The 24,802-nt window shown below is 43.4% G+C and overlaps 1 protein-coding gene across 1 annotated transcript in view; it reads right to left on the reverse strand.

The window, feature by feature from the left end:
• The window catches only part of LOC118377593 (U5 small nuclear ribonucleoprotein 40 kDa protein-like), a 13,307-nt gene extending 3,567 nt beyond the window's left edge, over positions 1 to 9,740 (reverse strand). The window contains exons 1-5 of the mRNA XM_052469444.1: positions 9,488 to 9,740; positions 9,036 to 9,165; positions 8,682 to 8,775; positions 8,323 to 8,488; positions 5,203 to 5,325 (exon numbers count right to left, since the gene is read on the reverse strand). Of these exons, the coding sequence (XP_052325404.1) occupies positions 5,203 to 5,325; positions 8,323 to 8,488; positions 8,682 to 8,775; positions 9,036 to 9,165; positions 9,488 to 9,601 (627 nt within the window). The 5' untranslated portion in view covers positions 9,602 to 9,740. The remainder of the gene's footprint in view (positions 1 to 5,202; positions 5,326 to 8,322; positions 8,489 to 8,681; positions 8,776 to 9,035; positions 9,166 to 9,487) is intronic.
• Between the last annotated feature and the right edge of the window lie 15,062 nt (positions 9,741 to 24,802).

Below are 24,802 nucleotides of genomic sequence, written 5' to 3' on the forward strand. Positions count from 1 at the left end.
GATGGCTGGATTGTGACTGACCCAAAAGTAAGGAAAGCTTTGACTATGTACAGACTCAGTAAGTATATCCTTGCTATTGAGAAAGGCCACAGAAGGCAGACTTGGCTCTGAAGAGAGGACAGGCTATGTGCTCACTGCCCACAAAATGAGGTGGAAACTGACCTGCACTTCCTAACCTCCTGCCCAATGTATAACCATATTAAAGACACACATTTCCCTCAAATTACATATCTATTGGATGAAATACCACAGTGTGACATCACAGCAGCAAGATGTGTGACCTGTTGCCAGAAGAAAATGGCAACCAGTGAAGAACAAACACCATTGTAAATACAACCCATATTTATGTTTATTTATTTTCCCTTTTGTACTTTAAGTATTTGCACATCATTACAACACTGCATATATACACATATGACATTTGTAATGTCTTTATTCTTTGAGCGTTTATGAGTTTAATGTTTACTGTACACTTTTTATTGCTCATCATTGTTCATTTCACTGTTGTTTATTATCTATTTCACTTGATTTGGCAACGTTAACGCGTTTCCCCATGCCAATAAAGACCTTACATTGAGACACACTGACACAGAGAGAGAAATTAAAATAGGTGAGAGAGATCGATAGATAGGTGACAGATGGCAGGAGGAAGAGAGGAAAAGGGAGAGAGGAAAAGGGAGAGAGGAAAAGGGAGAGAGGAAAAGGGAGAGGAAAAGGGAGAGAGGAAAAGGGAGAGGAAAGGGAGAGAGGAAAGGGAGGGAGAGGAAAGGGAGAGAGGAAAGGGAGAGAGGAAAGGGAGAGAGGAAAGGGAGAGGAAAGGGAGAGAGGAAAGGGAGAGAGGAAAGGGAGAGAGGAAAGGGAGAGAGGAAAGGGAGAGAGGAAAGGGAGAGAGGAAAGGGAGAGACGAAAGGGAGAGACGAAAGGGAGAGACGAAAGGGAGAGACGAAAGGGAGAGACGAAAGGGAGAGACGAAAGGGAGAGACGAAAAGGAGAGACGAAAAGGAGAGACGAAAGGGAGAGACGAAAGGGAGAGAGGAAAGGGAGAGAGGAAAGGGAGAGAGGAAAGGGAGAGAGGAAAGGGAGAGAGGAAAGGGAGAGAGGAAAGGGAGAGAGGAAAGGGAGAGACGAAAGGGAGAGACGAAAGGGAGAGACGAAAGGGAGAGACGAAAGGGAGAGACGAAAAGGAGAGACGAAAAGGAGAGACGAAAAGGAGAGACGAAAGGGAGAGACGAAAGGGAGAGAGGAAAGGGAGAGAGGAAAGGGAGAGAGGAAAGGGAGAGAGGAAAGGGATCCGTGACAGATGGACAGATGGGGATGTGACTGTAACAAGGGAAAGACATATTGGTTCTGCATGTATACAGGCCCCTTCCTCCTTCTGCACATGGCTACAGTTACATAGCTGTTGAGACTAATGTGTTCTCAGACTAGTGGGAGTGGAGAGATGAGACATCTCTACCGCTCATCCCTCTCCCTCCCTCCACCTCTCCTTCCTGTAAATGACCTAAGGGTCACCATCTGAGTCTAGAATGTAGTGCAGAGTGCATAACCAACCTTTGTTATTTGTTTAAAACGACTAATTCACAACATCGGTTCAATTATTTGAATTCCATTTTGTTCGTTTTTTTGTGAGCTCAATGCGCAATTTTTCTAGAGATAAATCCTGAACTGTGCGATGTACTAGGGTGTTAATAGTAGGTTAATATTCTACCTAGTTTAGCACAGAAAACATGGTAATTAACTACAATGACCACAATCCATTGCGCTGCCTACTTGTCCGGTCAGTGTTGGGGCAGACACAGAGACAGAAAAGAAACAAGAGAAGAACGCAAGATAGAGAGCAATTTGTTTCATGAGGCATCTCAACTTATATATGACCTAAGTCAGGGGTTCCCAAACATCTTCACTCGGGTCTTCCTTCCAGCATTGGGAAACATATCGCATCTATTTCTATTTCTATTTATATTTCTATTTCTATTTCTATGGTATGGCTGTTCATGACATGAACTGTTCACATCTTGTTGGTGGAGAGAACATTTTACAGGTTTAAAGATCATTTCCTGCAATTCTACACATTTTGTCATGGGGTGCAGAGAAAGTGTTTCAGTTTTAAAGCTAATTTTCTTGGAATTTTATACATTTGACCATTTATAAATGTTTATTCAGGTGATATTTGAGTGGCTGAAAAACGTTAGTTTATCTGGACATTTCTGACAAGTTATAAATTGTTCTCCAAGTTATGTAATGACTGACAAGACAAGAGGAACTGATGATGTACTACCCAGTTTAGTAATGTCACCTTGTACATTCTACTATTACAACCCAGTTTTGTAATGTCACCTTGTGTATTCTACTGTTACAACCCAGTTTAATAATGTCACCTTGTACATTCTACTATTACAACCCAGTTTAGTAATGTCACCTTGTACAATCTACTATTACAACCCAGTTTAGTAATGTCACCTTGTACATTCTACTATTACAACCCAGTTTAGTAATGTCACCTTGTACATTCTACTATTACAACCCAGTTTAGTAATGTCACCTTGTACATTCTACTGTTACAACCCAGTTTAGTAATGTCACCTTGTACATTCTACTATTACAACCCAGTTTAGTAATGTCACCTTGTACATTCTACTATTACAACCCAGTTTAGTAATGTCACCTTGTGTATTCTACTGTTACAACCCAGTTTAGTAATGTCACCTTGTGTATTCTACTGTTACAACCCAGTTTAGTAATGTCACCTTGTGTATTCTACTGTTACAACCCAGTTTAGTAATGTCACCTTGTGTATTCTACTATTACAACCCAGTTTAGTAATGTCACCTTGTGTATTCTACTGTTACAACCCAGTTTAGTAATGTCACCTTGTACATTCTACTATTACAACCCAGTTTAGTAATGTCACCTTGTGTATTCTACTATTACAACCCAGTTTAGTAATGTCACCTTGTGTATTCTACTATTACAACCCAGTTTAGTAATGTCACCTTGTACATTCTACTATTACAACCCAGTTTAGTAATGTCACCTTGTACATTCTACTATTACAACCCAGTTTAGTAATGTCACCTAGTGTATTCTACTATTACAACCCAGTTTAGTAATGTCACCTTGTGTATTCTACTGTTACAACCCAGTTTAGTAATGTCACCTTGTAAATTCTACTATTACAACCCAGTTTAGTAATGTCACCTTGTACATTCTACTATTACAACCCAGTTTAGTAATGTCACCTTGTACATTCTACTATTATACAACCCAGTTTAGTAATGTCACCTTGTGTATTCTACTGTTACAACCCAGTTTAGTAATGTCACCTTGTAAATTCTACTATTACAACCCAGTTTAGTAATGTCACCTTGTACATTCTACTATTACAACCCAGTTTAGTAATGTCACCTTGTACATTCTACTATTACAACCCAGTTTAGTAATGTCACCTTGTGTATTCTACTGTTACAACCCAGTTTAGTAATGTCACCTTGTGTATTCTACTGTTACAACCCAGTTTAGTAATGTCACCTTGTGTATTCTACTATTACAACCCAGTTTAGTAATGTCACCTTGTGTATTCTACTGTTTACAACCCAGTTTAGTAATGTCACCTTGTGTATTCTACTGATTACAACCCAGTTTAGTAATGTCACCTTGTACATTCTACTATTACAACCCAGTTTAGTAATGTCACCTTGTACATTCTACTATTACAACCCAGTTTAGTAATGTCACCTTGTGTATTCTACTATTACAACCCAGTTTAGTAATGTCACCTTGTACAATCTACTATTACAACCCAGTTTAGTAATGTCACCTTGTACCCCCACCTACATGTACATGTTACCTCAACCTACCCCCGCACATCAACTCGTTATTTTATTGTTGCTCTTTTATTTTTTTACTTTAGTTCATTTTAGTAAAAAAATATTTGTTTAACTCTTATTTTTCTTAAAACTGCATTGTTGGTTAAGGGCTTGTTAATAAGCATTTCACAGTAAGGTCTACTACATCTGTTGTATTCGGCGAATGTGACAAATAAAATGTGATTATATCTGATAATTCAGTATATAAAATGTGATTATATCTGATGATTCAGTATATAAAATGTGATTATATCTGATAATTCAGTATATAAAATGTGATTATATCTGATAATTCAGTATATAAAATGTGATTATATCTGATGATTCAGTATATAAAATGTGATTATATCTGATGATTCAGTATATAAAATGTGATTATATCTGATAATTCAGTATATAAAATGTGATTATATCTGATGATTCAGTATATAAAATGTGATTATATCTGATGATTCAGTATATAAAATGTGATTATATCTGATGATTCAGTATATAAAATGTGATTATATCTGATGATTCAGTATATAAAATGTGATTATATCTGATGATTCAGTATATATGTAAATGACGAGTCATTTTTGACCACCTTTCCCATTACCATGTATGTGGTTGGAAGAATGTGTTATGATTGATATATGACAGGCTACTGTCATCACATCTTTGATTGTGAATATCTTCTGCTCAGCTACCCAGCATGCCTCAGAGAACCTGTCAGCAGGAGAGCAGATGCCCTGCTTCAGGCCCACACGCACCAGCCAACCAGGAGCCCCTGACTGCTTGCATGCTGTCAGACCCATCCCTCCCTCAAGCACCAAAAAGAGATGTTGGGTGAGTCTGACGTCCATCTCCCTGTTCATTTCACTTCATTAACCTATTTCAGGTCATTTTGATCATCCAGTCTCCCTCCCTCCAGATCCTCGGACGGTCGGTTGTGAAACAGCCGAACAGAATCGAACCGGGCTCTGTAGTGACGCCTCTAGCACTGTGATGCAGTGCCTCAGACCGCTGCGCCACTCGGGAGCGCTGTACTGTGTTGCTCACCATGTCTCCACTACACAGCCACCACCTGATCAATAATCCCAGTAGAATTATTAATGGCCTGTTTATTAGTTTGGATTGAGTTCTAATGGAGCATGCCATTCCGTGATTCATTCCTCACTCATCTGGCTAGATTGGATCTTTCAACGTGACAAATACAAAATGCAAAACAGTCGCTCTGGGTGACACAGTCACAAAGAGACATTGATAGTTATATGAATGAGGTGCTGGTGATGATGTTACGGCATGTGACAACAGTAGCCATGCCAAGCGCGCGCACACACACACACGTACGTACCTTGATGTCGTTGTCGATGCCTCCAGACAGGATCTGGTCGCTGGTGTCGTTGAATGTGACGGCCAACACCTGGTAGGTGTTCTGGAACGTATGGACCGCCCCCTTCTTACGGATGTCCCACAGCTATAACACACACACACACACCTGACTGACGTCCCACAGCTATAACACACACACACACACCTGACTGATGTCCCACAGCTACAACACACACACACACACACACACACAACTGACTGATGTCCCACAGCTATACACACACACACACACACACCTGACTGATGTCCCACAGCTATAACACACACACACACACCTGACTGATGTCCCACAGCTATAACAACACACACACACACCTGACTGATGTCCCACAGCTATAACACACACACACACCTGACTGATGTCCCACAGCTAACACACACACACACACCTGACTGATGTCCCACAGCTATAACACACACACACACAACTGACTGATGTCCCACAGCTATAACACACACACACACACACAACTGACTGATGTCCCACAGCTAACACACACACACACACACACACACACACAACTGACTGATGTCCCACAGCTATAACACACACACACACACCTGACTGACGTCCCACAGCTATAACACACACACACACACCTGACTGACGTCCCACAGCTATAACACACACACACACACACACACACACACCTGACTGACGCCCCACAGCTATAACACACACACACACACCTGACTGACGTCCCACAGCTATAACACACACACACACACCTGACTGACGTCCCACAGCTATCACACACACACACACACCTGACTGACGCCCCACAGCTGACTGATGACGTCCCACAGCTATACACACACACACACACACCTGACTGACGTCCCACAGCTATACACACACACACACACACCTGACTGATGTCCCACAGCTACAAAACACACACACACACACCTGACTGATGTCCCACAGCTACAAAACACACACACACACCTGACTGACGTCCCACAGCTACAAAACACACACACACACCTGACTGACGTCCCACAGCTACAACACACACACACAACTGACTGACGCCCCACAGCTACAACACACACACACACACAACTGACTGACGTCCCACAGCTACAACACACACACACACACAACTGACTGACGTCCCACAGCTACAACACACACACACAACTGACTGACGTCCCACAGCTACAACACACACACCTGACTGACGTCCCACAGCTACAACACACACACCTGACTGACGCCCCACAGCTACAACACACACACCTGACTGACGTCCCACAGCTACAACACACACACCTGACTGACGCCCCACAGCTACAACACACACACCTGACTGACGTCCCACAGCTACAACACACACACCTGACTGACGTCCCACAGCTACAACACACACACCTGACTGACGCCCCACAGCTACAACACACACACCTGACTGACGCCCCACAGCTACAACACACACACCTGACTGACGCCCCACAGCTACAACACACACAGACTGACGCCCCACAACTAGAACACACACCTGACTGACGTCCCACAGCTACAACACACACACCTGACGACGCCCCACAGCTACAACACACACACCTGACTGACGCCCCACAGCTACAACACGCACACCTGACTGACGTCCCACAGCTACAACACGCACACCTGACTGACGCCCCACAGCTACAACACACACACACCTGACTGACGTCCCACAGCTACAACAACACACACACCTGACTGACGCCCCACAGCTACAACACACACACCTGACTGACGCCCCACAGCTACAACACACACACCTGACTGACGCCCCACAGCTACAACACACACCTGACTGACGTCCCACAGCTACAACACACACACCTGACACGCCCCACAACTAGAACACACACACCTGACTGACGTCCCACAGCTACAACACACACACCTGACTGACGTCCCACAGCTACAACACACACACCTGACTGACGCCCCACAGCTACAACACACACACCTGACTGACGTCCCACAGCTACAACACACACACCTGACTGACGTCCCACAACTAGAACACACACACCTGACTGACGTCCCACAGCTACAACACACACACCTGACTGACGTCCCACAGCTACAACACACACACCTGACTGACGTCCCACAGCTACAACACACACACCTGACTGACGTCCCACAGCTACAACACACACACCTGACTGACGTCCCACAACTACAACACACACACCTGACTGACGCCCCACAGCTACAACACACACACCTGACTGACGCCCCACAGCTACAACACACACACCTGACTGACGCCCCACAGCTACAACACACACACCTGACTGACGCCCCACAGCTACAACACACACACCTGACTGACGTCCCACAACTAGAACACACACCTGACTGACGCCCCACAGCTACAACAACACACCTGACTGACGCCCCACAGCTACAACACACACACCTGACTGACGTCCCACAGCTACAACACACACACCTGACTGACGTCCCACAGCTACAACACACACACCTGACTGACGTCCCACAACTAGAACACACACACCTGACTGCGCCCCACAGCTACAACACACACACCTGACTGACGCCCCACAGCTACAACACACACACACCTGACTGACGTCCCACAGCTACAACACACACACCTGACTGACGCCCCACAGCTACAACACACACACCTGACTGACGCCCCACAGCTACAACACACACACCTGACTGACGCCCCACAGCTACAACACACACACCTGACTGACGTCCCACAGCTACAACACACACACCTGACTGACGTCCCACAACTAGAACAGCAGTCAACCAACACTCCCCAGGTTCTGCGTTGGTAGGATTTAGTTCCAACCCAACATTAACACATTTACATTACATGTTAGTTATTTAGCTGACGCTCTTATCCACAGTTAGAGCATTCATCTTCAGATCGCTAGATGAGATAATATCACAGTAGGTCAACTCTTTACTGTTCCTCGATAAAGCAGCTTTCAGTGAAAAGATCAGGTAAACAGGTGTGTTAGTACCAAGCTGGAACTAAAGCCTGCACACCCAGGTAGCTGTCTGGGACCAGGGTTGAAGAACATCGGTCGCCACGGTTACCTTGACGGTTCCGTCGTCGCTGCCGGTACAGACGAGCTGAGGCCCGCGGCGAGCAGGGTAGCAGGAGTTAACGAAGGAGGTGTGGCCTTTCAGACGCTTGATCCTCTCACCCGTCTCACTGTCCCACACTCCCACAGTCTTGTCTGTGCTGGCACTGAACAGCAGGCTGCACACAGGGATAGGGCCAGAAAACACACGTCACATTCTCCCAACGTGTTGTCAACAACTATAACAACAACCGTCACACAACATCACGGTTTTTCCCTGACCTGAGCAAGTGTGTGTGAGTATCCTAAATCAAATCAAATTTTATTTGTCACATACACATGGTTAGCAGATGTTAGTGCGAGTGCTCCTACCTGCCGTCTGTGTTGTAGTGAAGCTCCATCACAGCACCACTGTGTCCCTTCAGGGTGGCAAAGTTATCACAGTCCCCGTACACATTCCACATCACTGTAGAGAGAGAGAGAGGCATTCCAGATGACTACCTCATGAAGCAGGTTGAGAGAATGCCAAGAGTGTGCAAAGCTGTGATCAAGGCAAAGGGTGGCTACTTAAATATATATTTTTATTTATTTTAACACTTTTCTGGTTACTACATGATTCCATATGTTATTTAATCATTTTAATGTCTTAACTATTATTCAATGTAGAAGTAGGCGTGTCCTAACTTTTGACTGGTACTGTATATATAAAGTCTGTGTTTAACTTACAGATGAGCCTGTCATAGCCAGAGGAGGCCAGTGTGGCCCCGTTAGGATGGAACTTGCAGCAGTAGACCTCTCCCTCATGGCCACACATCAACATGATGGGAGCCTGCAGGCTGGAGCTGCGGGGAGGGCCCTGGAGAACGGAGGAGAACATCATGTTGTCATATTACAGACTTACAGACAGACGTTACTGTATGTGCATGGATCACTAGCAATCTGGTCCATGCTATCCGGTATCCTTGTCAGCAGTAACTAAATTAGCTTCCTGCTAGCCGTATTTACATTGGATAGCCTTCCTTTAGCTAGCAAACAGTCAACATATCAGTCACAGCTAATTGTGGCTGCATTTGAGAGAATTTGCAATTAGTCGAAAGACTGAAAACATAACTAGCTAACAACTTTCTGAAACTAGTTAGCGTTTCCCTTGTACTTTGATGTCCCCCTTCTTTTCTAACCATGGCCACGAGTTGTTGCGACTGTGCCGCAGCGATCAGCTCGGCCCTGGGCCTCTTGACTCCACCGGCAGGAACCAACGCCATGTCCCCCGGTCTCTTCTTTTGTTCAATCATGACTAAGCAAATGAATAAAAAACGATTTAGTAGAATATAACTAAGTCGTCCTAAGTGAATGAACGTTTCTCTCGACGAGCCGCTTCCTCCACAAGTACGAAACCTGAAGTACTTCCTGTTCGCAGGGCGATTAATTGGTTAGCGGCTCCGCTGTTAACAATGATTGGTTATCACGGTTGTCGAGCATGGCCCTTGAACCGGAAGAAAACATCTGAAACTGACTACAAAAATAAATTATCGCTGCAGAAGGTAGATCGCTAGAATGTATAATAATGTGTGTAAGATGCGGTTTAAAATGTATAAGTATATATCTATTGACCCTTATGTAAAGTAGGGACGGATAGCAACGCCAAGGCTGGCAAACTAGCCGTAGGCTGAACAAAAATATAAACGCAGAATGTGAAGTCTTGGTCGTATATTTCATGAGCTGAAATAAAAGATCCCAGAAATGTTCCATACGCTCAACAAGCGTATTTCTCTCAAATGTTGTGCATCCATTTGTTTACATCCCTGTTAGTGAGCATTTCACTTTTTACAAAATAATTCATCCACCTGACTGACAGGTGTGACATATCAAGAAGCTTATAAAACAGCATGATCAATACACAGGTGCACCTTGTGCTGGGGACAATAAAAGGCCAGTCTAAAATGTGCAGTTTTGTCACACAACATAATGCCACAGGTGTCACATGTTTTGAGGGAGCGTGCAATTGGCATGCTGACCTCAGGAATGCCCACCAGAGCTATTGCCAGGGAAATCAATTTTAATTTCTATACCATAAGCCAACCCTACATACCCTAACCCTGTATACCCTAACTCTTCATACCCTAACATGTCATACCCTAACCCTCCATACCCTAACCCTTCATACCCTAACCCTGCATACCCTAACACTTCATACCCTAACCCTCCATACCCTAACCCTGCATACTCTAACCCGTCATACCCTAACCATGCATACCCTAAACCTGCATACCTTAACACTTCATACCCTAACCCTACATACCCTAACCCTACATACCCTATACATACCCTAACCCTACATACCCTAATCCTACATATCCTAACCCTACATACTCTAACCCTACATATCCTAACCCTACATACTCTAACCCTACATATCCTAACCCTACATACATACATACCCTGATTTACGTTCCATTTCAGCGGTGCAGTTGATAACCATGGCAATGAATGCTAGGAAGCCAACCTTACTGAAGCACATATTCATATCACTCTGTACTGGCCAAGGCTAATACTCACCCTCTACCCATCACCCTCTACTCTCTTCACTGCCTCAGCATACGACACCTTTCTGTTCTACTCTGACCCTGGCAACCTCCAGAGAGCACAGCAAGTCACAGGCCCTGTACCTCGTCATGTGACGCGAAGCGTCTGCTCCCTTTGGATGGAAGAAACACCGATAATCACAAGTCCACTTCGAGCTACCTTCACAGATTTAACAGTACCCAACTTATTTTCTACCCAGTCTGAGACTACATATGGATCTGCCAAAATGTAGGGATCCATTTTTTCAAAAAAATGTCACTCAGTGATGTCTTTCTGTTTATAATATCTCTGTTTTGATTCATGTCTTTCTGTTATAATATATCGGTGTTGCTTTTGTCTTTCTGTTTATAATATCTCTGTCTGTTTTAGATATTATGGTTAATGCTTTCTGTTTATAATATCTCTGTTTTAGATATTATGGTTAATGCTTTCTGTTTATAATATCTGTCTGTTTTAGATTTTATGGTTAATGCTTTCTGTTTATAAGATCTCTGTTGTAGATATTATGGTTAATGCTTTGTGTTTATAATATCTCTGTCTGTTTTAGATATTATGGTTAATGCTTTCTGTTTATAATATCTCTGTTTTAGATATTATGGTTAATGCTTTCTGTTTATAATATCTCTGTTTTAGATATTATGGCTAATGCTTTCTGTTTATAATATCTCTGTTTTAGATATTATGGTTAATGCTTTCTCAGCTGAGGCACTACTGCTCTTTCTCATCACCTTTTCTCCCCTTTCCCCCTTTTTTTCTCTCCCTCAATATCTCTCTCTCTCTTCCTCTCTTCTTCTCTGTAACGTGCTGTATTCTAAGTGTGACATATAAACATATATTTTTATTTGATTTCTCTCTCTCTCTCTCTCTCTCTCTCTCTCTCTCTCTCTCTCTCTCTCTCTCTCTGGTCCATATCAATGAGTTGTCAGCCTGTAGAGTTGAGTATGTACAGCGAGCTCCATGTCACGACTTCCGCCGAAGTTGGTCCCTCTCCTTGTTCGGGCGGCGGTCGGCGGTCGACATCACCGGCTTTCTAGCCATCGCCGATCGCCGATCCACTTTTCATTTTCCATTTGTTTTGTCTTTGTTTTCTACACACCTGGTTTCTATTCCCTAATTACATGTTCATTATTTAACCCTCTGTTTCCCCCGCAATGGTTTGCGTGTTTGTTTATTATGTTCAGGTTGATTTAATATGGCTTGTATTTACAAGTGACCGGTATTTCCACTCACCTGATTCCATGCACCAGTTACCCACAGCCTGACACTCCAACAGTATTGACACATTTGTTGTTTTGGCTCTGTACTCCAGAACCTTGAAATGATACAACAACTATGAGGCTACAGTGCAGAATGTCAGCTTTCATTTCATGGTAATTTCATCCATATCGGGTGAACCATTTAGAAACTACATCACATTTTAATGGATCAGAAGTATTGGGACAATTCAGTTATATGTGTATTAGAGTAGTCATACGTTTAGTATTTGTTCCCATATTCCCAGCACACAATGATTACATCAAGCTAGTGACTCTACCAACTTGTTGGATGCATTTGCTGTTTGTTTTGGTTGTGTTTCAGATCATTTTGTGCCCAACAGAAATTCATGCTAAATAATATCTTGTGTCATTTTGGAGTCATTTTTATTGTAAATAAGAGTAGAATATGTTTCTAAACACTTCTACATTAATGTGGACGGTACCACGGTTACGGATAGTCCTGCATTAATTGTGAAAAATAATGAGTGAGAAAGTTAGACGCACAAATATCCTACCCCTCAGAAAATGCTCACCTCCTCTGTTATTGTAATGGTGAGAGGTTAGCATGTCTTGGGGGTGATGGTGTGACGCCTTGGCAGCATGATATTTGTGCATCTAACTTTCTCACTAATCATTATTCACATTTCATTCAATGCTATACTGGTAGCAGCACCTACACACACTGTGGCCCCATGTTGTCCACCCTAATGTAGTCTCTCTCTCTCTCTCTCTCTCTCTCTCTCTCTCTCTCTCTCTCTCTCTCTCTCTCTCTCTCTCTCTGTCTCTCTCTCTCTCTCTCTCTCTCTCTCTCTCTCTCTCTCTCTCTCTCTCTCTGTCTCTCTCTGTCTCTCTCTCTCTCTCTGTCTCTCTCTCTCTGTCTCTCTCTCTCTCTCTCTCTCTCTCTCTGTCTCTCTCTCTCTCTCTCTCTCTCTCTCTCTCTCTCTGTCTCTCTCTCTCTGTCTCTCTCTCTCTCTCTCTCTCTCTCTCTCTCTCTCTCTCTCTCTCTCTCTCTCTCTCTCTCTCTCTCTCTCTCTCTCTCTCTCTCTGTCTCTCTCTCTCTCTCTCTCTCTCTCTCTCTCTCTCTCTGTGTCTCTCTCTGTCTCTCTCTCTCTCTCTCTCTCTCTCTCTCTCTCTCTGTGTCTCTCTCTGTCTCTCTCTCTCTCTCTCTCTCTCTCTCTCTCTCTCTCTCTCTCTCTCTCTCTCTCTCTCTCTCTCTCTCTCTCTCTCTCTCTCTCTCTCTCTCTCTCTCTCTCTCTCTCTCTCTCTCTCTCTCTCTCTCTCTCTACTCCCTGTACTCTTCAATGGGTTTTACCCCCTGAAACATATATATTGCCTCCACATAGATGAACAAAAGTGAAATAAACTATCAAAAATGAACAGTAAACATTAGCTCTCAACAGTTGAAAAATTATCTCTCTGTACTCTCTCTTTCCTGTATATATTGCCTCCACATTGACTCTGTGTTGGTATAATACCCCCTGTATATAGCCTCCACATTGACTCTGTACCGGTACCCCCTAGCCTCCACATTGACTCTGCACGGTACCCCCACATTGACTCGGTACCGGTACTCCTGTATATAGCCTCCACATTGACTCTGTACTGGTACCCCCTGTATATAGCCTCCACATTGACTCTGTACTGGTACTCCTGTATATAGCCTCCCATTGACTCTGTACTGGTACTCCCTGTATATAGCCTCCACATTGACTCTGTACCAGTACTCCCTGTATATAGCCTCCACATGACTCTGTGACTCTGTATATAGCCTCCACATTGACTCTGTACCGGTACCCCCTGTATATAGCCTCCACATTGACTCTGTACCGGTACCCCCTGTATATAGCCTCCACATTGACTCTGTACCGTAACACCCTGTATATAGCCTCCACATTGACTCTGTACTGGTACTCCCTGTATATAGCCACCACATTGACTCTGTACTGGTACCCCCTGTATATAGCCTCCACATTGACTCTGTACTGGTACTCCCTGTATATAGCCTCCACATTGACTCTGTACTGGACTCCTGTATATAGCCACCACATTGTACCCCCTGTATATAGCCTCCACATTGACTCTGTACCCCCGTAACACCTGTATATAGCCTCCACATTGACTCTGTACTGGTACTCCCTGTATATAGCCTCCACATTGACTCTGTACTGGTACCCCCTGTATATAGCCTCCACATTGACTCTGTACTGGTACTCCTGTATATACTCCCTGTATATAGCCTCCACATTGACTCTGTACTGGTACTCCTGTATATAGCCTCCACATTGACTCTGCACTGCTACTCCCTGTATATAGCCTCCACATTGACTCTGTACTGGTACTCCCTGTATATAGCCTCCACATTGACTCTGTACTGGTACTCCCTGTATAAAGCCTCCACATTGACTCTGTACTGGTACCCCCTGTATATAGCCTCCACATTGACTCTGTACCCTGGTACTCCTGGTACTCCTGTATATAGCCTCCACATTGACTCTGTACTGCTACTCCCTGTAGCCTCCACCCCTGTACTCCTGTATAAAGCCTCCACATTGACTCTGTACTGGTACCCCCTGTATATAGCCACCACATTGACTCTGTACTGGTACTCCCTGTATATAGCCTCCACATTGACTTTGTACTGGTACCCCCTGTATATAGCCACCACATTGACTCTGTACTGGTACTCCCTGTATATAGCCTCCACATTGACTCTGTACCGGTACCCCCTGTATATATAGCCTCGACATTGACTCTGTACTGGTACTCCCTGTATATAATCTCCACATTGACTCTGTACTGGTACCCCCTGTATATAGTCTCCACATTGACTCTGTACCGGTACCCCCTGTATATATAGCCTCCACATTGACTCTGTACTGGTACTCCCTGTATATAGCCTCCACATTGACTCTGTACTGGTACTCCTGTATATAGCCTCCACATTGACTCTGTACCATACCCCTGTATATAGCCTCCACATTGACTCTGTACTGGTACCCCTGTATATAGCCTCCACATTGACTCTGTACTCCCTGTATAAAGCCTACCCCTCCTGTATATAGCCTATTGAGTACTGGTACTCCCTGTATAAAGCCTCCACATTGACTCTGTACTGGTACCCCTGTATATAGCCTCCACATTGACTCTGTACTGGTACTCCCTGTATAAAGCCTCCACATTGACTCTGTACTGGTACTCCCTGTATATAGCCTCCACATTGACTCTGTACTGGTACTCCCTGTATATAGCCTCCACATTGACTCTGTACTGGTACTCCCTGTATATAGCCTCCACATTGACTCTGTACTGGTACTCCCTGTATAAAGCCTCCACATTGACTCTGTACTGGTACTCCCTGTATATAGTCCCCATTGACTCTGTACTGGTACTCCTGTATAAAGCCTCCACATTGACTCTGTACTGGTACTCCTGTATATAGCCTCCACATTGATAGTACCCCCTGTATATAGCCCACATTGACTCTACTGTACCCCTGTATATAGCCTCCACATTGACTCTGTACTGGTATAGCCTCCACATTGACTCTGTACTGGTACCCCTGTATATAGCCTCCACATTGACTCTGTACTGGTACCCCCTGTATATAGCCTCCACATTGACTCTGTACTGGTACTCCCTGTATATAGCCTCCACATTGACTCTGTACTGGTACTCCCTGTATAAAGCCTCGCTAGTGTTATTTTATTGTGTTACTTTTTATTACATTTTTTTACTTTAGTTTATTAAGTAAATATTTTCTTAACTCTATTTATTGAACTACATTGTTGGTTTTAAAGGCTAGTCAACATTTCACCTGTTTTATTTCCAAATGTGAAAATAGATAATAATTAAATTATTCTAATTTAAATAGGTTTTGGTTCCTGTAACAATTTGATAGATTTCCCTGTGTGTTTGGACAGTAGGGTTGTTTATTGTTTTTACCAGCTGACACAGGGTTCCCTGTGTGTTTGGACAGTAGGGTTGTTTATTGTTTTTACCAGCTGACACAGGGTTCCCTGTGTGTTTGGACAGTAGGGTTGTTTATTGTTTTTACCAGCTGACCCAGGGTTCCCTGTGTGTTTGGACAGTAGGGTTGTTTATTGTTTTTACCAGCTGACCCAGGGTTCCCTGTGTGTTTGGACAGTAGGGTTGTTTATTGTTTTTACCAGCTGACCCAGGGTTCCCTGTGTGTTTGGACAGTAGGGTTGTTTATTGTTTTTACCAGCTGACACAGGGTTCCCTGTGTGTTTGGACAGTAGGGTTGTTTATTGTTTTTACCAGCTGACACAGGGTTCCCTGTGTGTTTGGACAGTAGGGTTGTTTATTGTTTTTACCAGCTGACACAGGGTTCCCTGTGTGTTTGGACAGTAGGGTTGTTTATTGTTTTTACCAGCTGACACAGGGTTCCCTGTGTGTTTGGACAGTAGGGTTGTTTATTGTTTTTACCAGCTGACACAGGGTTCCCTGTGTGTTTGGACAGTAGGGTTGTTTATTGTTTTTAACAGCTGACACAGGGTTCCCTGTGTGTTTGGACAGTAGGGTTGTTTATTGTTTTTAACAGCTGACACAGGGGACTATTTTCAGGGTTCAGCTCTTGGATTTCCAGCGCTTTGAATTGTAAGGATATTTTGGAGCTTCATTTCAAATGGCTCCAAAATGTTACTGTCCTTTTCAGTCTTTAAATGACATACAACTTATAAAGGCTTCAAAATACCAACGTTGTCACACGTCATCTATAACTGTATGTGATGCTCTTTAAAGGCTTCATAAACGTGTCACACATCATCTATAACTGTATGTGATGCTCTTTAAAGGGTTCATAAATGTGACACAACTGACATAACCACGACTTTTTCTAGGTCCCTGGCTGCAGTACGATCTGATACCTGAGGAGGGCGATGATGAGCGGCAGCTGCAGCAGCTACAGAAAGAGCCAGTTAACCTCCACAGGACTCACACAAGAAGAAGAAGAGAAAAAAGTAAGGACAACAGAGTGAAATAGAACACAATGTTTTATATTGCTATCTCTATGGTAATGATTAATAGAACACAATGTTTTATATTGCTATCTCTGTGGTAAGGATAGATAGAACACAATGTTTATCTATCTTTTTATTTTATTTTTTATGTTCACCTTTATTTAACCAGGTAGTCAAGTTGACAACAAGTTCTAATTTACAACTGAGACCTGGCCAAGAATAAAGCAAAGCAGTGTGACACAAACAACAACACAGAGTTACACATGGAGTAAACAAACGTACAGTCAATAACACAATAGAGAAGTCTATGTACAGTGTGTGCAAGTGAAGTAAGATTAGGGAGGTAAAGGCAATAAAAAGACGGTAGTGGCAAAATAATTACAATTTCGCAAATAAACACGGGAGTGATAGATGTGCAGAAGATGAATGTGCAAGTAGAGATACTGGGGTTTAAAGGAGCTAAAATAAATAAATAATCATATGGGGATGAGGTAGTTGGATGGGCTATTTACAGATGCAACGATCTGTAAGCTGCTCTGATATTTAAAAAAATATATATTTCACCTTTATTTAACCAGGTAGGCTAGTTGAGAACAAGTTCTCATTTGCAACTGTGACCTGGCCAAGATAAAGCATAGCAGTGTGAACAGACAACACAGAGTTACACATGGAGTAAACATTTAACAAGTCAATAGGAAAACACAGTAGGAAAAAAAAGAGAGTCTATATACATTGTGTGCAAAAGGCATGAGGAGGTAGGCGAATAATTACAATTTTGCAGATTAACACTGGAGTGATAAATGATCAGATGGTCATGTACAGGTAGAGATAGTGGTGTGCAAAAGAGCAGAAAAGTAAATAAATAAAAACAGTATGGGGATGAGTTAGGTAAAAATGGATGGGCTATTTACCGATAGACTATGTACAGCTGCAGCGATCGGTTAGCTGCTCAGATAGCAGATGTTTGAAGTTGGTGAGGGAGATAAAAGTCTCCAACTTCAGCGATTTTTGCAATTCGTTCCAGTCACAGGCAGCAGAGAACTGTAACGAAAGGCGGCCAAATGAGGTGTTGGCTTTAGGGATGATCAGTGAGATACACCTGCTGGAGCGCGTGCTACGGGTGGGTGTTCCCATCGTGACCAGTGAACTGAGATAAGGCGGAGCTTTACCTAGCATGGACTTGTAGATGACCTGGAGCCAGTGGGTCTGGCGACGAATATGTAGCGAGGGCCAGCCGACTAGAGCATACAGGTCGCAGTGGTGCGTGGTATAAGGTGCTTTAGTGACAAAACGGATGGCACTGTGATAAACTGCATCCAGTTTGCTGATTAGAGTGTTGGAGGCTATTTTGGAAATGACATCGCCAAAGTCAAGGATCGGTAGGATATGTTTGGCAGCGTGAGTGAATGATGCTTTGTTTGCGAAATAGGAAGCCAGTTCTAGATTTCATTTTGGATTGGAGATGCTGAATGTGAGTCTGGAAGGAGAGTTTAGAGATTGCATCATCTGTGGATCTGTTTGGGCAGTATGCAAACTGGAGTGGGTCTAGGGTTTCTGGGATAATGGTGTTGATGTGAGCCATTACCAGCCTTTCAAAGCACTTCATGGCTACCGACGTGAGTGCTACGGGTCTGTAGTCATCTAGGCAGGTTGCCTTTGTGTTCTTGGGCACAGGGACTATGGTGGTCTGCTTGAAACCTGTTGGTATTACAGACTCAATCAGGGATATGTTGAAAATGTCAGTGAAGACATCTGCCAGTTGGTCAGCACATGCCCGGAGCACACGTCCTGGTAATGCGTCTGGCCCTGCGGCCTTGTGAATGTTGACCTGTTTAAAGGTCTTACTCACATTGGCTACGGAGAGCGTGATCACGCAGTCGTCCGGAACAGCTGATGCTCTCATGCATGCCTCAGTGTTGCTTGCCTCGATGCAAGCATAGAAGTGATTTAGCTCATTTGGTAGGCTCGTGTCACTGGGCAGCTCATGTCTGTGCTTCCCTTTGTAGTCTGTAATAGTTTGCAAGCCCTTCCACATAAGACGAGCGTCGGAGCCGGTGTAGTACGACTCAGTGTAGTACGATTCAATCATAGTCCTGTATTGGCGCTTTGCCTGTTTGATGGTTCGTTGGAGGGCATAGCAGGATTTCTTATAAGCTTCCGGGTTAGCGTCCTGCACCTTGAAAGCAGCAGCTCCACCCTTTAGCTCAGTGCGAATGTTGCCTGTAATCCATGGCTTCTGGTTGGGGTATGTACGTACAGTCACTGTGGGGATGACGTCCTCGATGCACTTATTGATAAAGCCAGTGACTGATGTGGTGTACTCCTCAATGCAATCGGAAGAATGCCGGAACATATTCCAGTCTGTGCTAGCAAAACAGTCCTGTAGATTAGCATCTGCTTCATCTGATCACTTTTTTATAGACCAAGTCACTGGTGCTTCCTGCTTTAATTTGTGCTTGTAAGCAGGAATCAGGAGGATAGAATTGTGGTCATATTCACCAAATGTAGGGCAAGGGAGAGCTTTGTGTGTGGAGTACAGGCGATCTAGATTTTTTTTCCTTCTGGTTGCACATTTAAGATGTTGATTGAGATTAGGTAAAACTGATTTGTGTTTCCCTGCATTTAAGTCTCCGGCCACTAGGAGCGCCGCCTCTGGGTGAGCGGTTTCCTGTTTGCTTATTTCCTTATAGAGCTGACTGAGTGCAGTCTTTGTGCCAGCATCCGTCTGTGTTGGTAAATAAACGTCCACGAAAAGTATAGATGAAAACTCTCTTGGCAAGTAGTGTGCCCTGCAATTTATCACAATATACTCTACTTCAGTCAAGCAAAATCTAGAGACTTCCTTAGATTTCCTGCACCAGCTGTTGTTTACAAATATGCACAAACCAATGAATGTCCCGTTGGTAGGATACTCGTGATTATACCTCCTCTAATTTATTATCCAATGATTGTACGTTGGCGAGTAATATTGACGGTAACGGCAGCTTTCACACTTGCCTTCTGCAGATCGTTACGAGGCACCCCGCTCTGTGTCCTCTGTACCTGCGTCTCTTTCTCTTGCCAATAACGGGGATGTTGGCCTGTCGGGTGTTAGTAGTACATCCTGTGCTTGTTGAAGAAAACATCTTTGTCTAACTACTAAAGGACACCAATAAGAAGAAGAGATTTGCTTGGGCCAAGAAACACAAACAATGAACATTAGACCGGTGGAAATCTGTCCTTTGGTCTGATGAGTCCAAACTGGAGATTTTTGGTTCCACCAGCCGTGTCTTTATGAGACGCAGAGTAGGTGAACGGATGATCTCTGCATGTGTGGTTCCCACCGTGAAGCATGGAGGAGGAGGTGTGATGGTGTGGGGGTGCTTTGCTGGTGACACTGTCAGTGATTTATTTAGAATTCAAGGTACACTTAACCAGCATGGCTACCACAGCATTCTGCAGCGATACACCATCCCATCTGGTTTGTGCTTAGTGGGACTATCATTTGTTTTTCAACAGGACAATAACCCAAAACACACCTCCAGGCTGTGTAAGGGCTATGTGACCAAGAAGGAGAGTGATGTAGTGCTGCATCAGATGACCTGGCCTCCACAATCACCCGACCTCAACCCAATTGAGATGGTTTGGGATGTGTTGGACCGCAGAGTGAAGGAAAAGCAGTCAACAAGTGCTCAGCATGTGGGAACTCCTTCAAGACTGTTGGAAAAGCATTCCAGGTGAAGCTGGTTGAGAGAATGCCAAGAGTATGCAAAGCTGTCATTAAGGCAAACGGGTGGCTATTTTGAAGAATCTAAAATATAATAATATTTTGATTTGTTTAACACTTTTTTGGTTACTACATGATTCCATATGTGTTATTTCAGAGTTGTGATGTCTTCACTATTATTCTAGAATGTAGAAAATAGTAAAAATCAAGAAAAGGGTGTCTTAACTTTTGACTGGTACTGTATATCCAGTTTCCTCAGATCTATTATTAAAACTGAGGAGAGTAGTGTTGTTTTCAGACCAGACCTACCGTGTGGTTGTATCCAGTTTCCTCAGATCTATTAAAACTGAGGAGCGTAGTGTTGTTTTCAGACCAGACCTACCGTGTGGTTGTATCCAGTTTCCTCAGATCTATTAAAACTGAGGAGAGTAGTGTTGTTTTCAGACCAGACCTACCGTGTGGTTGTATCCAGATCTCACAACGCCTGGAGACGTGTTTAACATCCTCGGAAGCCTTCTCCCCATCTCAGTTTACACGTGATCAATCTCCACATTATTTATTACAACATTTAGTTGAGGTTTAGGGTTTAGGGAATGGCTTGTCCCAAATACAATGCTTTTAAGTTTATTTATTTTGATTTATGACTAACTTATTCCTTGCCACTCACTCTGAAACTAACTGCAGCTCTTTGTTAAGTGTTGCAGTCATTTCAGTCACTGTAGTAGCTGACATGTATAGTGTTGAGTCATCCGCATACATAGGCACACTGAAAGGATGGCATGTCGTTAGTAAAGATTGAAAAGAGTAAGAACATTCTAGAACACCCTCTGTGTTCTGTTAGACAGGTCATTCTTTATCCACAATATAGCAGGGGTTGTAAAGCCATAACGCCCTCTGTGTTTTGTTAGACAGGTCACTCTTTATCCACAATATAGCAGGGGCTGTAAAGCCATAACGCTTCAGTCCTTTTCCCAATAGCAGACTATGATGGATAAATGTGTGACGTCTAACGAAACAGCCCCTCCCACAATCTTTTCATCATCCATTTCTCTCAGCCAATCATCAGTGATTTGTGTAAGTGCTGTGCTTGTTGAATGTCCTTCCCTATAAGCGTGTTATAAGTCTGTTGTCAATTTCTTGAGTGTAAAATAGCGTTGAAGAAAGGTCAAAACACACATTTTTCCAAAACTTTACTAAGGGTTGGTAACAGGCTGATTGGTCGGCTATTTGAGCCAGTAAAGGGGGCTTTACTATTCTTGGGTAGCAGAATTACTTTTGCCTCCCTCCAAGCCTGAGGGCCCACACTTTCTAGTAGGCTTAGATTGAAGATATGGCAAATAGGAGTGGTAATAGTGTCCGCTATTATTCTCAGTAGTTTTCCATCCAAGTTGTCAGACCCCGGTGGCTTGCCATTGTTGATAGACAACAATTATTTTTTTCACCTCTTCCACACTCACTTTACGGAATTCAAAATTACAATTCTTGTCTTTAATAATTTGGTCAGATATACTTGTATGTCAGCGTTTGTTGCTGGCATGTCATCCCTAAGCTTGCTGATCTTGCCAATGAACAAAATTGTTAAAGTAGTTTACAATATCAGTTGGTTTTGTGATGAATGAGCCATCTGATTCAATGAATGATGGAGCTGAGTTTGCATTTTTCCCTAACATTTAATTGAAGCTTCTCCAAAGCTTTTTACTGTCATTCTTTATGTAATTTATCTTTGTTTCATAGTGTAGTTTCTTCTTCTTTTAATTCAGTTTAGTCACATGGTTTCTCAATTTGCAGGACAATTCCCAATCAGTTGTGCAGCCAGACTTATTTACCAATCATTTAGCCTCATTCCTGTCAACCATACTATTTTTAAATTCCTCATCAATCCACTGCTATTTAACAGTTTTTACAGTCATTTTCTTAAATGAGTGCATGCTTATTAGTAACTGGGATAAGCAAGTGTCAAGTGGAGTTTCTGGTTGCTCCTCATTACACACCACAGACCAGCAGCGTCTGGTTGATCCTCATGACACACCACAGACCAGCAAATATTCTTTACATCATCAACATAGGAATCACTACAAAACTTATTGTATGACCTCTTATACACATATTAGGACCAGACTTTGGTACTTTGGTTTTCCTAAATAGCAGAAGTAGATATTCTTATGTCTTGGGGGTAGCAGCTGTTATGAAGTCTTTTGGACCTAGACTTGGTGCTCCGGGTACCGCTTGCCGAGCGGTAGCAGAGAGAACAGTCTATGACTAGGGTGGCTGTAGTTCTTTCAACGTTACTAATGTCTTCTTGTGGTTTTTCTGGAAAGATTTCTTAATGTTATGAGAATGTGACTTTAAATAGAACCATGGACAAACCTGCAAAAAAACATTATGCCAAAGGACTGAAATTCCCACAGAATAAAGTTGTTTCTTAACGTTCTCTGAATAAATAGAGAACATCACTTTAAAGCTGTAATGTGTAACCTTCTTGGGTGACTCGAACAGATTCACATAGAAATAAGAGGTGTCCCGTGCTGTAGGGTCTCTCACCTTGAACCTAGTTGGTAGCCTGTCTGTAACACACGACACCAATCTATACAAGCAGGGAATGTGCCGTAATTAGAACACACACACACACAGAATCACAGCCCAGGAAACACACACACACACTTCCACGCGGGCAGCCAGGCACCAACCAACATTTCCGTTCACCTAGTAGGAGTCAATAGTGATACACACACTCTAATGCCGCATTCAAGTCACTTCGGAAACTTGGACATTTCCGACTTGCTTTCTCGTTGTAGAAAAAATGATACCCCAAGTTTCCCACTTGGGAAGTATCAGAATAAACCAATAGCAAGCTCTCCCATCGCCTTGAGTTTCTCTCCTTCGAGAGAGAGAGAGAGAGAGATGTGCTTTACACAAATAACTTAGGTTCATTTTAATTCGGAGGTCCCGAGTTTTCCCGACATGACGTGATTGTGGCAAAACACACACACACGCTGTCCAACACACACACACACACACACACACACACACACACACACACACACACACACACACACACACACACACACACACACACACACACACACACACACACACACACACACACACACACACACACACAGTCCTATAATTATTCACCCTGTGATGCTCTGTAAAGACGTAAACTGTGTTCGCTGGTTTGGAACTTCTCTGATCTCTGCTATAATAGTACCACAGGTCAACTCCCCTGCCCTGAGCCACACACGGCTAGTCTCAGTACCAACCATCCTGATCTCTGCTATAATAGTACCACAGGTCAACTCCCCTGCCCTGAGCCACACACGGCTAGTCTCAGTACCAACCATCCTGATCTCTGCTATAATAGTACCACAGGTCAACTCCCCTGCCCTGAGCCACACACGGCTAGTCTCAGTACAAACTTACATTCTGTTTCGCTACATGGACAGAATGTAAGCTTGCGAGATCAGGATGGTTCGTATGAGCCTAACGCACGGCCATAAGTATTCAGGGTCAAAGTGGAAAGGATTCTGCAACGTACTGTTAGGTTCTTATTTCTCAGAGTAAATAACGGACACTAGACGACCTTGTCTAAGTTTAATTCTTCCCCAAGGGTCGTTACAGCTGTAATTCAGACACAGACATGGTGGTATTCATACCCAACATTGGGTGGAGTGTCCTCCTCATCGCTAAACATTGCATCCTTCTTGCTAAGCAGAGAACTAAGTGATATGAGCCTTCAACAGTTTCTCCCCTTATCAGTACTGTCACATGCCATTGTTTTCCCTGCACTCAACACATTCCAAGCTTAGTTGTCTTACTACAGAGAACCATTACCTTCTCACTCCTTTATATACTATGCGTCTGATCTATCATGTGTTTAATATCTCAATGTTCAAAGTTGACCCAGAATCCAACAATACGCACACGCAATGCCTACACACACCCTTCTCTGACAGCAGAATATAGAGC

This window comes from Oncorhynchus keta, chromosome 19 (genome assembly GCF_023373465.1).
Source record: "Oncorhynchus keta strain PuntledgeMale-10-30-2019 chromosome 19, Oket_V2, whole genome shotgun sequence".
In the NCBI taxonomy this organism is placed as follows: Eukaryota; Metazoa; Chordata; class Actinopteri; order Salmoniformes; family Salmonidae; genus Oncorhynchus; species Oncorhynchus keta.